General features: G+C 40.6%; 2 protein-coding genes across 2 annotated transcripts; one reads left to right on the forward strand and one right to left on the reverse strand.

Annotated features, from left to right (window-relative positions):
- The first annotated feature begins 3,479 nt into the window (after positions 1–3,479).
- cnga2b (cyclic nucleotide gated channel subunit alpha 2b) lies at positions 3,480–7,675 on the forward strand. Its single transcript, XM_070917679.1, has 6 exons — positions 3,480–3,580; positions 3,689–3,799; positions 4,925–5,101; positions 5,345–5,452; positions 5,583–5,689; positions 6,177–7,675. The coding sequence occupies exons 1-6, from the start codon at positions 3,480–3,482 to the stop codon at positions 7,673–7,675; spliced, it is 2,103 nt and encodes a 700-aa protein (XP_070773780.1).
- A 2,461-nt stretch (positions 7,676–10,136) lies between these two features.
- On the reverse strand, positions 10,137–14,209 carry rraga (Ras-related GTP binding A). The gene is made up of 10 exons (XM_070917982.1): positions 14,085–14,209; positions 13,641–13,766; positions 12,781–12,880; positions 12,615–12,681; positions 12,284–12,506; positions 11,411–11,506; positions 11,204–11,326; positions 11,004–11,095; positions 10,792–10,907; positions 10,137–10,699 (listed from the first exon to the last, which is right to left on the reverse strand). Exons 2-10 carry the CDS (start codon positions 13,665–13,667, stop codon positions 10,596–10,598), a joined length of 948 nt encoding a protein of 315 aa, XP_070774083.1. The 5' UTR covers positions 13,668–13,766; positions 14,085–14,209; the 3' UTR covers positions 10,137–10,595.
- Positions 14,210–14,944: the final 735 nt, after the last annotated feature.

Here is a 14,944-nt window from a genome sequence, read left to right on the forward strand (position 1 = left end):
CACAGTTAAAATAGCAAATAGGTGTTCTGGCAACCCTACTGACCAATCTGTTATACTGGGCATCTTATCTAATCATAAACAGCATATTGTGTCGCATTGTCTGATTTCAGCCTTGATTCAACTGTATGGTCATTTTAAACTAAATAAATCTGTTAAGAAAACGGAACATTATAGCCTTCATGAAGGTGGGATTTCAGAATCAAATACTTACACATTATTGCAGAACTGATATATTAGACTGCATTAGCTTTAGCTAGGTGAGCCTATTAAACTGAGTGCGTGTGTGTGTGTGTGTCTACATTTAAAGAAACCGTTCAACACTTAAAAATGAAGCTACATGCAGCAGCTAGTTAGCTTAGCATAGCATAAATCAGGTTGTCCACAGGCAACAATATCGCACAATAACACATTTGATCTTGTTTGTTTCATCTATACAAAAACCAAAGCGTAAAAGCGCCAATTAGCAGTTTTAAGGAGCTTATGTGCGGAGGGCAGTGACTTTCTGGGGTCTTGTCGTCAGAGAGAATGTTCTCCATTAGAACCATGAGAGTGTGGAGCAACTTTGCAGGAGGAAAACAGCAGACATTAACTCCTTTAACATCACTTTTATGGTCCAAGCTTTAACCTCATTTTCGTTTTACTGCTGCCTGCTTCTCATTTCTCTTATCTCAGTTTCTGTTACGGCCCTCATGCTTTTATTTTTTTCCCTCTTTTCCATCGTAAAACGCCGTACCTGTTTAAAATAGCACCTCATAAAAAAATATATATTTATTGGTTTTTGTGTTTCTTCCCCCTGTTGCTTTTTGATGCTTGACTGTTAAGTCTACCCAAGAGGAAATGCAGTGGGATTGAGCCCAGTAATTTAATTTCTTCAAACACTTTAACATGACAAATGTTATAAAAGAATAATGAATTCATTTGTGGTTTGTGATTAACCAGAGAGGTATTCTGAGGAGAATCTCAGTTGTAATGTTTATGTTTCCATAATAATAAGACACATTTTGTTGACACATTTGATCTGTTAACTCTCTCTTGTCAACAGGCAGGATTTTCTTTACAGTACATCAACAATCTTGTAGTACAGCAGGGGACAGCGGTGGCAGATTGTAGTTTACTGTTCACTGGTCTGAATCTCAGTCAGATGTAAAGTCCTCTGGGCTTCTCAGTAAGTCTACGGTCCCCCCGTTTTCCAAGGATCAGATTAAAGCTGAGACTGTCAGGCTCCGTCAGAGAGCTGGATGATGAGGAGGCTGTCCCCTGTGGCCTTCATCATCGTCTGGATTTTCAAGCTCCATTTGCATCAGAGAGTGTCTCTGGTGTTGGAAAGAGTTTGGATTTAAAAAGATAGCGTCAAATCACAAACCCCTGAGACATCAAAAATCTATTAAAACAACAACAACCAGTCCAAGTGTCCTAATGAGATCCTAGTAAAAGTACCAATACAACAATGTAAAAATACACCCAAATCAATGGGTTTGGGTTGAAAAAAAAACAAAGTTTGGCAGCACAAATTTGTCGACCACTGCAAGCCAATTTTTCAAGTAAAAACAAAAGTAAATTGTGTAATATTAATAATATTAGGTAGTTAGTAATATTATATCATATTAGGCAAATATGTCAATGCACTACTAAGACAAATATGAGAATAGTGGAGATTTTTAAGGAAATGTCAAGTAAATAGCCAAACATAAAACATTATGTAATATCTATGATATATATCTAATAAATATATATGGTATAGTATATATATATACACAATATTATCAATATATGATTCATAAAGAAAGCTGAAAATCAAACACAACAAATATCAATAATAATATATCTATAATATATAATCTGTTGAATTGTCTGCTGTATTCCTGCTGTTTCTCACTATTCTCCAGTGTGAGAGACATGCAGAGGAAAGGCGCTGCCAAGAGGTTCTCCCAGAGGACTCCTCAGTCTAAGGCTGACATCTGGGCTGTTAACCATTCAAAGATCTCCCCGCCTTGCGTCTCCCCATCCTGCCAGCCTCCTGCATGTGCTCGGTCCATCTGAGGATCAGGACGAACCACGTGTCCCTGCACACTTCAGGAGGAGACTCACAGAAAATGTTTTCAGAACAGGACTTGTGATTGTTTTTCAGGATTGTTGGATGTCGTTCGCTTTTTCCTCTCATAACGTCCACTGTGGCCACTGAGGATGGATTGGCCGGGGAAGAGCTGCTCTGGGTGTGTCTGTGTGAAGTCACCATGAGGATTTTATTGGAGTAACTGAAGGAAACTAAAGGTAAGACTAAAGATGTGTGTGAACTGATTTATTTTTCCATGATTTTCTTTTCTTTCTTTTTTTTGGAAAACAGGAAATAACAATGCTAATACTCCATATTTTCTAGTTTGTTAAGAATACAATTTAATGACTAATATTGACATTAGCAATGACATTCATTTACTGTTGTTTGAGTGAAAAAACTGTTTCATTTGATATTCACGGCACGATATTCATGTTGCTAGTAAATCCAGAAGAAGCTCTGTCCTACAATGTATTGTAATTTGCTAATAATTTCCTAGAAATAACTTTGTAATTTGGCACTAATTAAAGGGAAAATAGGAATTTCCCTGAAAGAAAAGCGCCATTTAAACCCAAGTAAATATTTATTCATTTCTCATTTATTACAACTTTATCTTTATGTTTTCCTACACACAAATGTCTAGATTACACTTGCAACTAGTTGGAATTGATCCTATAATTACACCCAAATTATTTCTAGGAAACTTTCTACAAGATTATTTGGAAATTACGGACCCATAAAGTAAAGTGACACCAATATAAATAAATGAATACATTACCACTTTTTGCAGTGGGCTTAGTGAACCCTGCAGCCATCACACAGGACACTCTTTGCTTTCAGTTTCCTGGTTTCCTAAGTGATGAGGCTCCTGAGGGAGAGCAGCTGATTGGCTCACTGAGCCACAGAGCTTCAGGCCGACTGTGTGTGTGTTTTCGTTAATGATCCAACAATTAGTCACACAATGGTAACAGTCGCCTAAACGCCTTGTCATCTGTCTGCGCTGCAGTGTGTCAGTGCCCTCACATTTTGGGGTGAGGGTCTCTACCTTTTGTGCTTGTAATTGGATTTTAGGTGAACTTCCATCATGTCCATATTGTATTTCAAACAATGCAGCATCAGTATCATGTCACTGAGTTTCTCGTGCCGGTGCTCCAGTCACCACAGCAACCAGCTGCTGTGTGACGGGCTAGGTGAGGGACTGTTGCAGACAGTCCCAGTCGTCCCCCCTCCTGTCCCCTGACTATAATCTGTCATACCATACCATAAAAACTCCCAGAGACTCTCTGTTAACCATAAACACTTGGTGCCACAGTGTCACTACAGGGAAAGTCAACTGAAAACATGTTCAGCACTCCCAGTCACGTAGAAGAGATGAGCGCAAAACAGGCTGTAATGTGAGTATTTGTCAACGCCTGCAGATCTGAAGATGACGGGCCAGGCGACGGAGAGAGACCGGTCGCCACACAATCTGTCAGTGAAGACCACCTTGGAGGAGGAGATCGAGAGAGCCGAGAGTATTCTCAGCAGGTGACAACTGTTAAATCATGTGTTGTGATGTCTCAGAGATTACTGTGTTTTTACAAAAAAAAGTGAGAACTTTTTTTGGTGTGTTTTCTTTTTGCTCTTATCTCTCAGGGTGCCATCTGTGTGTGATGACACATCCTCAGAGCTACAAAGAGTCGCTGCTCTCGACCCGCACGGAGGCAATTCCAGGAACTCTTTCCAAAGGAACGGAGCTATCTCACGGTAAAGCTCTAACAACCCAGCTGTTGCACATCAGCCTCCTGCAAACTGACTGCTCAGAGTTTGGCTTTTTAAAAACTGTCCATGACTGTCTAAGTTTAAAATATGTGCAGAGGGGGTTTTGTTCTTTTGGGGTCTTTTTAAGGTCACAGGCTGGATAAAAACACACACTCAAGCTCACAAAGGCCTTGATGACCAAAATGTTGCTCATGTTTGTCAGATGAAACAGTTTACAGTATGTACCAGAGAGAAGGTTTTCCATATTATTCTGTCATTGTGTAAAACCTCTTCTTGATGTACTTGGGAAGAAAGTACAATCATGTGATGAAAACCAAGAAGATCAGCTGAAGACAATTCAAGAGACCAAAAATCTGTTGCCCTGTTTGACAGATGATTCTTTCAGTTGCTAATAGAAAGATAAAACAATTATTATTAATATTTTTCAGTAAAGGCAGTGATTGTATCCGAAAACATATACTGGATGCCAAGATCAAAGGCTTGAGGATGATTTCCCCAAACAATTGAATATGTTTAAAGCTGTCTCGTACCATTTTAAACATTAATTGAGATTCCTTGCCAGAATCATTTAACCAAATGATATTGTAGTCAAACTAAGTTGGTTTCTCAATATTTCCAATAAACCTTTTTGCTTTTGGTAAAAGAAAAAAAAGTTTCACATTTATTACTATTACTGTTTATTACTATTTGACCTTTCTGAGGAGAAAGACATGTTGTCAGTGATTTTTCCATCACCCTTTCTCTGTCTGGCTTCATGAGAGACACTGACAGCTGTAGTTGTGTTTGTGCTGGAGCAATAGTGTTTGGTGAGACTGCCAGTCCTCTCTGTCATGGCGACATACATTAATAGCAGATTCATTTGATGTTTTTAATATGGTTGTGAGTTGTTAAGCTGTTCCTTGAAGAAGTGTCCCTTTGTGTGTCACTGTCATGGTTTTGTTTTCATACATATTGAGAAAGTTATTTAAAACGTTACGAGGTGTTGCCAGACCAAATGACCAGAATTGTAACTCAAGGTCTGATTCACACGATATTTCATTTTTACAGAGCTTGTGTGTTTCTTGTGTTTCTTGTGTTTCTTGTGTGTGTGTGTGTGTGTGTGTGTGTCAGACTGGTGAGCCTGGTGGTGAGACTGAGGGAATGGGCGCACAGGAGTCTGTTGGAGGAGGAGGAGCGGCCGGACTCCTTCCTGGAGCGCTTTCGTGGCCCTGAGCTGAGAACAGCCCCCAGCCGCATCAGCAACACGCAACCAGATGCCAATGGCAACAATGCCAAAGGGATCTTTAGGTATGCCTGCCTGCCTGCCTGTTACCCTGAACCATTACTATGCACTTTAATATTCACTTTATGCAGTGGGAGACACCAGTACATTGTAATGCAATACAGTACAACATAGTACTACCTTTGTAAAACTTAAAATACTGTTGATACCCCCTATCCTTCCGTGTATCTCTGCAGTAATATGCTCTACAGAAACATAAGCCACTGTTGTGTCTGAGTGTCTTATTTGCAGTCTCTCCATGCTTTTAGGAAAAAGTGGGATTTGTTTGTGGTTTCCCCATCCGATAACGCCTACTACCGCTGGTTATTTGTTATCGCCACGGCGGTGCTCTACAACTGGTTCCTTGTTGTAGCGAGGTAATAACACCACAGTCGTTATCTGTCGATCCCTGCAGTCTCCAGAGATGGGTGATGGATGTAGTGAATGGGTGCACAGTCCACTTTTTAGAGTGGAGCAGTAAATCATTTTTTCTTTTTATATTCACAGGGCATGCTTTGACAAGTTACAGGTGGGCAATTACATCTGCTGGCTGGTGTTGGACTACCTCTCTGACTTTGTGTACATAATGGACACATGTGTCCGACTTCGCACAGGTAACTTATTTCAAAATACAGCTTCTGGCATCAAGACACTATGTAGTTGCATTACACAACATAATTTCTAAGCCTTGAAGTGCCCATGTGTATATTTTTTATGTGATTATTCAAAGATAAATTATCTTTCAAATTATTATGATGGCATGTTTTTGAAAAAAATATGACAATCCTGGAGGAAATTGGCAAAAGTTGCTGCTAGATGCTCCACTATGTTCACCAGCTAACTGTATCTGTCTGCCGCTTGGTGCTGAACAGGTAGCATACCGTGGGTTCATCAGAGATGTTCAGTGAAAACAGCTGCATGTGTCTGCTGGAAACAGGGTTAACGAGAGCGCCAAACACTAAAGTTGCAAAACAACAAAACAAAGAGCTGCTGAACAGCTCAGCTTCATCTCATAATGTGAAGTGATCTGCAGAGATAACACATAACAGTGAGCTGAGATCAGCGTTCAACTGAATTTGTGCTCTGTGTTTCTTGTCTCAGGGTTCCTGGAACAAGGTTTGCTGGTGAAGGACCATGCCAAGCTTAGAGACAGCTACGTCCGAACGTTACAGTTCAAGCTGGACGTAGTGTCCATCCTGCCCACTGACCTGGCGTACATCACCACCGGCATCCACACACCACAGCTCAGGTTTAACCGTCTGCTGCGCTTCCCGCGCATGTTTGAATTCTTTGACCGCACTGAGACACGCACCAACTATCCCAACATCTTCCGAATCGGCAACTTGGTGCTTTACATCCTGGTCATCATTCACTGGAATGCCTGCATCTACTACGCTATATCTAAGTCTCTAGGATTTGGCTCTGACACGTGGGTGTTCCCAAACATCTCCAAGCCTGAGTATTCCTCCCTGACTCGGAGTTACGTTTACTGCCTGTACTGGTCGACTCTTACTCTTACCACTATTGGAGAAATGCCTGCACCCGTGCGAGATGAAGAGTACCTATTTGTGGTCTTTGACTTTCTCGTCGGGGTGCTGATCTTTGCCACAATTGTGGGAAACGTCGGCTCCATGATAGCCAACATGAACGCCACGCGTGCAGAGTTTCAAGCTCGGATCGACGCCATCAAACACTACATGCACTTCCGCAAAGTCAGCAAAGAACTGGAGACACGTGTCATTAAATGGTTTGACTACCTCTGGACCAACAAGAAAGCAGTAGACGAGCAGGAGGTGCTGAAGAACTTGCCCAACAAATTGCGGGCTGAGATTGCTATTAATGTACACCTGGAGACCCTGAAGAAAGTGCGCATTTTTCAAGACTGTGAGGCAGGACTGCTGGTGGAGCTCGTGCTCAAACTGCGCCCACAGGTCTTCAGTCCAGGGGACTACATCTGCAGAAAAGGGGACATAGGAAAGGAGATGTATATCATTAAAGAGGGGAAGCTGGCTGTGGTGGCTGATGACGGAGTCACACAGTACGCTCTTCTCACCGCTGGCAGCTGCTTCGGGGAAATCAGCATTCTGAACATAAAAGGTAGTAAAATGGGAAACCGTCGCACAGCCAACATTCGCAGCTTGGGCTACTCTGATCTCTTCTGCCTCTCTAAGGACGACTTGATGGAGGCAGTGACCGAGTATCCAGATGCTAAGACTGTGCTCGAGGAGAGGGGCCGGGAGATCCTGATGAAGGAGGGTCTGCTGGATGAGAACGCAGACAGCGGCGGACTGCACAAAGAGGACACAGAGGAGAAGGTGGAGAGGCTGGAGTCCTCTCTGGACACCCTTCAGACTCGCTTTGCCCGTCTACTCAGCGAATACACACACACTCAGCAGCGGATGAAGCAGCGCATCACTCTGCTGGAGCGGCAGCTGAATCAAACGGACTGCGGCGCAGATGCAAGCGATGACATGGATGCAGATGCAGAGACAGTCAATGAAACAGACCCTGGGCCTGCTGCCCATACAGATGGGTCTCTACATCGGAATATTGTGCAAACAGAGGACAAAAAGAGCCCAAAACATAAAAAAAAAAACTAGAGTACATTAAAACCTGCAAATTAAGTTTAAATGTGACTTTCTCTATTTCAGACTAAAAAGCACTGAAAACTGCTGGTTGTTATAGTTTTTGGGTCACTTGTAAACATCTTGTGTTGGGTTGCGTCAGCGGAGGGATTCAGTTCTCTTGACATATATTATGCTCTGGCCCTGAACACCTCGTCTCTTGCTTCTCCTCCTGGGGAAAAAGTCCAAGGAGAGACGGTGGTGATTTGCTGAGTTCATGTACACAAACACAATTATTTTCCAGTGCCCTTATTTTCCAGGTTAGACCTGAATCAGGCGTACTATGACGATTATCACAACACGCTTTTGACATTTTCTTTGAGGCGAATTCTTGCAGTGAAAATGATTTGGGCTCTAGTGAAGTGACTCACTCGCAATTTGCAGTTGCTTCTGTTTTTTCAGTTGTGCCGCAAATAGGCTTCAATTTAGTGAGATTTTTATTTGCTATAAAATTACATTTACCAGTCTTATGTTAAAATGAGTCAGCCACTTTGTCTCTTACTCCCTTTTCTATTATGCAGACCCAGTCTCTGAAGCGAGGGACTGGGGATTTTCCAGTTATTCAGCCTCTGCATTCCAGGATACAACTCAACCACATGAGCAGTGCCGATAAGCGCAGCTGGAACAATGCCTCTGTAGCAGAGCTGGCTATAATAAAGGGCCAGGAGGTAATGAGTGCATGTCCCCTGCAGCCCCCTGAAGGAGTGGGTGGGATCAAGTACCATGGACAAATCTCCAGTTACTACACCTGCTGCAGGCTGCTCGAACAGCATGCCTATATATGAAGTCTCTCTTTTGTATCATATTAAATGGCAGGTTCAGATATCAAACCTGTGTTATCAGCAGTACAAAGATATGAGATCCCAGTAACCATTCGCTAACCAAATTATCTCTATATATGAGCTAAATTTGATTTAAGTATTAAAAATGTCTCAATGGGGTAGACTATATCGAAATATATCATTGAAATGTGGTGGAAACAATATTTCTATGTAATCTAGACTTCTAAATCTTTCACTTAACAACCAACTTTGTCCCAGTGTTAAGATTCCCAGATATTTTCTAATCATCAAACCCATGCTTACTTAGTTAGATATAGGTTGTGGTTGGACGGCACCAAAATTTAGTCTGGCTCAAACAATGTTTTGATATAAATGAGAAGCAGAAGTGAGAAGAAGACCATGTATAGTCTTGACCTTAAGAATGACAACCTTTCAGTTTTATACAGGCTGCAAATATTAAAGCAGTACTAGCCTGTATTAAAATCTGTCAAGACTGAAAGACAATAACAACATATTTTCCACCAATCACAGCAGTGCATTTACAGCTTACCTACAGGCTGAAGAAAAGCAGCACTTGATTGTGATTTAAGAGCAACAGTTCAGTTTGAAATCCAGTGTGACATATTATTATATCATATAAGCATTTTCAAACGTTGAATCCAAAATGTATCTTATGTTGGAGCAAGGCTATATGTTGAAAACAAAGTGTTCAGTGGTATTTGGTAGGCAGCACGGAAACAGGGTCTGGACAGAGTTAACGCACCTCTTACAGCACATTAACATGACAGATTCATTTAAAGGCTGTGAAAACGTGTTTTCTCTCTCAGATTATTACTATGAGTGACGGGGTCCCATGTGAGTGCACCATTTTCTGTCAAAGTAGGCAGAGTTTTGGTTATTTCCCATGAGATATTTCTGCATTTCTTCTTTTCTCTGTGCTCTTCGTGCTGGTTTAAAGTAGGAGGGGCATACTTCTGTGCACCAATCAGAGTTTAGCACCATTCAAATCAAAATCTGATGACAGGTGTCAATCAAATCTGATCAAGCCACACCCACTAAGTCCTGATGAAGCAGATTAGCTGAGTTTCTGGGCATTAAACTCCTGATAAGTAACAACTAAAGATGTTTATATCCTTGGCCGTTTCTCATGCCATAAATGTTTAAAAGAATAACTTTTAGGTTTAAGTTTTCAGTGGCTTTAAGTGCTAATTGAGATACTAACAAAGGGGATTACAACAAGCTCAACTCAGCTGTTGGCCACAACGTTAAATTCACTGAAATGAACTCACTGTGTTGTGCTAGAAACATGCTGCTTCATCTGCACGTACACTGCTGTCAACTCCATGCAACTCGCTTAACAGGTGCACTGAACTGTCCTGTACCCCCCTCCACACACACACACACACACAGGCCCAACCCCCTACCACATCAAACACTTGCCACCATATGTCATGTGCATGGGACAACTGGTGAGACAACTGGTGAGTGTCAAAAGGCCAGAGACGCTGCAGTGAATAAAAGGCAAACATGAACCATCTATGAGCAGGATGGTTTTTACAGAAAGTAAATATGTACTAATATGTATATCTGTTCATAACATTTTTGTAAATGCTGATCAAAAAATAAAAGCAGGAAAAAACACATTGCAAATGATATTTTTCTGAATATAACTATATTGTTCGTACTTTCAAAGTGTAACAGCTTACAAACTGCATTTGAAAATCAAACAGTATCTGCTGCTTCATCATTTGGGGACAACATCCCCCGATCACTGGGATTCACTGCATGGAGTGAATGAATCTACTGTATAAGACAAAGTGTGACAGCAAAGGTAGCCCCTTTCATAGTAAACACAACTATTCATTTTACTTAAATGCGTCGAGTTAGGGCAAATATTTCAACAGAATGTATCGCTGTTCAAGATACTTATGATCGCTGTAGAAATTAGACCAAAAGAAAATATGATTTCTCCCATAATAACTGTGATTGAATGTGAAGATATAGAGGAAACAGTGCAGGGCTGCTCATATGTGTTGGAGCTGGGAGGCCGCAACATGTCGTCTGCGGCCTGTGGACTGATTGGCTGAGAGGATCCACTGGGACAAATGCACAGGTTAGCGCATTCGCATGTGCAGGCTGTGCTTGGGTCCATCCACCCGCTCCAACTTCTCAAAGTGTTTCCTAGCATTACGGATATTGATGAGAGTGGCTGCAGATGCTAGAAAAATGGAAACATGGATTTTTTTTATTATGCTGATTTGGTTTCTTAATTGCACATTCGCTGCAGAGAACGTCAGCATCGCTACTTACGAATGGAGGGGTCCGACATGATGACCATGACATATGTGTTGGAGGTGAAGACGTCAATGAAGGCCGCAAAGTTGGAGTTCCTCACTTCCATGCTTTGGAAAGAGGCTGCAAGTTTACTGGAATAAAAAAAATAAATAGATAATCAGAAACACCAGAAAGATTCAGCAGGCGATGTGCGGAGTGAAGGTGGCGTTCTTGGAAAGTGAACTCACCTACAGCTGAGTTTGAACTGTTTGATAATGTTACTGATCTTCTCAAACCGGTGAGCATCGCGCTGCTCTTTGCACTGATAGTGGGAGATCACCTGCGTTTACAGAACACCATGCAAAAACAACAAAGAAAAGACTTTCATTACAAGATCCAGATGTTTTGCCCAGATGCTGTCGTGCTAGAGGGAAGTGGCTGCTCTCACCAGGAAGGTGGCTCTCTCAAACAGAAGAACTTCGTCTGCCTCTATGATCTGCGCAAAGTTTCTCAGGTTTGTCTCCAGCTGCTGGACGTTTGGGATGAGCTGGTACACTATGCTGGACCAGGCCTGCAAAGACATTTAAACATGTTTCTTACAGTGCCAACTTCGTCACCCAACATCTGAACATGACAACCAGTCAATTGTCACAACCTTATACAGGGTTTCGTCCCAGATTGATGTCCTGAAGCAAGTGCAAGCCAGAGGTCTGGACAGTCTCTTCAGATCTTCTTCACGCTCCTTAAAGATCTGTGAAAACAGTAAAGACAGTCAGTCGCACATCACGTCAGGATTCATTGTTGTTCAGCACCTCAGTTTATTTCAAAAGAGTCCATTGATGAACAGAAAAAAAGAACAAAAACTGTCAAATGGGCCAAGAAGGCTAACTTTCATCTGTCATTTCAACCAGATGTTAAGAGGCACCCTAAAATCCAACAGAAGTCATAAAGTTCATTGATGCATGTGAGTTTATTTGGTGAAATCGTTGCCTAGGTGACAGGTTTTTGACAGCTAAAAAAAATCACTCATTATCCAATCATATTCTTTCACCTCATCTTGCATTCATTCTACATCATCCTTCACAGAATGACGCATGCTGTTGTGACCGCCAAAATAGTTTTGCATATTCATCATCATCGTTATCTAATACAGATGTGTAGATGCAAGCAGCCTAAAGATAGTTAAAAACAATATCTTTACAATCTTTTTATTTGTCTTGTAAGAGGTAGTTTTTGTTCCTAGTGTCATGACTGGCTGATTTATGTCACAGTAATGATTTCAGAGTTAAGGGTTAATCTAGTGAGCCTTCAAATAAAATATAAAATGGTTTACCGTCTCTTTATTCTCATACTGGTAACAACTTTGTCTTATGATTGTCAGTTTCAAGTTAAATGACATCAATAAAGTTCTACAACTATGAGCACCAAAAATGTTACATGTCAAAAAAAATGTCTGTGAGAGAGCAAAAATGTACACATGAGAGAGGAGGACCACTACTAATAAAGAAATAAAAATGGCTAAGCTTACCAGATCTCTCTGGTCTTCCTGCACCAGATCCATTTTGTGAACGAGGCAGAACACTTTAGCATCAGGGGAGTTCTGCAGGATGGCCTCCAGACACGACTGGTAGTAGTGCATGTCTTTCTCCAGCTCACGGCTCTCAACGTCGAATACATAAATAAGCACCTCTACATTTCTAAAAATGTTGTCCCTCTGGCTGGTGAAGTAGTTCTCCATGAACGTGTCCTGTCTGGTGGGTAAAGGAAGCACAGAGCACTGTTTCACAGAGGGTTTCAGATCAGGAGAAAGACACTGAATTGTAAAAGATGGTCCAAAGATGGCAAACAATGTACTTTACCCTCCACAGTCCCACAGGTTTAGAACCAGATTGCCAAGAAACCGTACATGGGAGTGCTCCACGTCAACTTCATTTAACAAAGGATGAAAAGATTTTTTAAGATTAAAGAAACACCCAGCATCAAAACCGTATCTTCATGTAGCACTTTTCTTTCAAGTACTCTTACTTGTAGCTCCAAGGCGGCGCGTGTCTCGAGCTATGTAATTGGCAAAGATGATTGATCTCATACTGGTCTTTCCAGACCCACTTTTTCCCATCAGTAACACCTGAAAGCACAAATATAACAGATGAGACCTCCACTGAAACTAAAATCTTGTCTGTCCTCTCCTCTACTCAGTGGTGGAAGAGATATGCAGATTTTTTACTTATAGAGAAGCAGCAATTCCCGAATTCCCGATACTGCCAGGAATATTATAATATCATATATATATATATATATTATATATATATACGTATATATATATAATATATAGTTTTGAAGGAGCAATACTAAATCTCCTCATTTTAATTGTATACAACTTTATGATTTTCCAAAAATCTGTCACATTGAAAGATAATGAGTCTAAATAAGTTTAGAATCTGCAATAAAAAGCCCACCATGTCTAATAAGTCTGTGACAGTAGGATGTAACCTCCTCCTGTTAAAATCACCAGAGTAATTTAAAGAATGAAACTAAAGAAGGATAATTTGTGATGGAAGTGCAGAATAGAAGTGGGAACCTTCCTATAATGTTCTTACAAGTCCTGGGTAGATGGTTTGGTTGAGCAATACCTTTAAATTCTGATTTATGTTTATTTTGGGACAGATCGAAAATACAAAATATTGCATATCAAAATGTGCATTTTCAGTTATTATGGTGGGTATTACTACAGCTGCCAGAATCATTTTAAGACTTGAAAACAGCTAAAGCTCCAAATTTAAAAGGCTGGGTAGATGCATGAAATGGAAAGTACAACACTTAAGTAAATGTACTTCACCACTGCTTGTGATACTACAAAGTGTCAATGATCAGCCTCAATGCTTCACCTTTTTCTTCATTGCTGTGCTTGACATCCCCCTCAGCAGACACGATGTAGAGTATTTCTCTGAGCTGCAAGTCAGATGACTTTAGTCCGTATCCGCAGCAGCTCTCCTCTTCCTCTCCTTCAACTGCTGAACAAACACAAATATTTTCACCTAGCTGTCACTTAGCTTTACTGAGGCAAAAATGCGTTTTAACTTAACTACACATTTAAACGTTTAAATGACGAACAAGTCAAACATGTAACCAGTCACGGGTTTATTAGACTCAAAAGAATATATAAACAGTTTACTAACTTTATTAAAACAATTTTCTCTGTTCCGGATAAACACATTAGCTAATGCTAAGTTAGCTAGCACGACAGACAGTCCAGATAAATGTCAGGTAGCTTAGCCAAGCTAAACGGCTAGCTAGCTAAGTTAAAATTCAGCAGTGTATCGTGTACTTACCCGGACAGGATAGAACGGTTACTTAAATTCAGGCAATTTGAGACTATAGTTTTTATTTGTTTTCAAGAATACAGTTGTAACGTTATACATTACTTGGTAGGAGCAGGCAGTGAAGTCAAGATCAGCTGCTTCCTGTTTACGCCAAAGTCACATGATGGGCACACCACTATGGCCCCAAGTTTGGTCTCACAGACAGCTTTTGCTCCGTTCCCAGTTCGTGTTCACCATCGAGGACACTCACAGATCAAATGTTTACGTTTAGGTTCAGGTTGTAAAATTTCAAATTAGGGTTGGGACTGTGGGCAAGTTTAGGGACTGCAGTCTTAGTGATTTTTGTAAACGGAAGTTAAAGATGCCTAACAGGCAAAACACAGGAAAAAATAACAATATACCTTTTTTTCTTAGATTGTTTGCAGTAGTTTTAGTGAAAACCACTAGTACATTTAGATGTAAAATTGCACAAGGGAAACATTCAAAAATGCAAGCATACTGCAATCAGACTAGTAGACCAACAGTAGGATTTTTGTTTACAAGAAACTACTGACGGCTTTTGAAAGGGTTGCATTCGCCATCCTTGACAAACTTCTTTTTTCAAGAATGTAAAATTCACTCATGAGTCTCATTTTTGGCCAACAACAAAATAAAATAACATCAATAACATGTGAACAATCCAAAATAAACAGTTTAGTTTCCTATAGATTCTGATTTAGTCGTTTTTTGGCAGGATTATTTGAGTTTAGGTAACTCATTAAGTAAATAATAATTAATATAAATTAATATAAATAGTAGTTAACATCAATACATTTTCCAACTTGTGTCTCTAACAAAGTAATTACGGTATGTCCTAAAATGTGAAATTA

Source organism: Enoplosus armatus, chromosome 13 (assembly GCF_043641665.1).
Source record: "Enoplosus armatus isolate fEnoArm2 chromosome 13, fEnoArm2.hap1, whole genome shotgun sequence".
Classification (NCBI taxonomy): Eukaryota; Metazoa; Chordata; class Actinopteri; order Centrarchiformes; family Enoplosidae; genus Enoplosus; species Enoplosus armatus.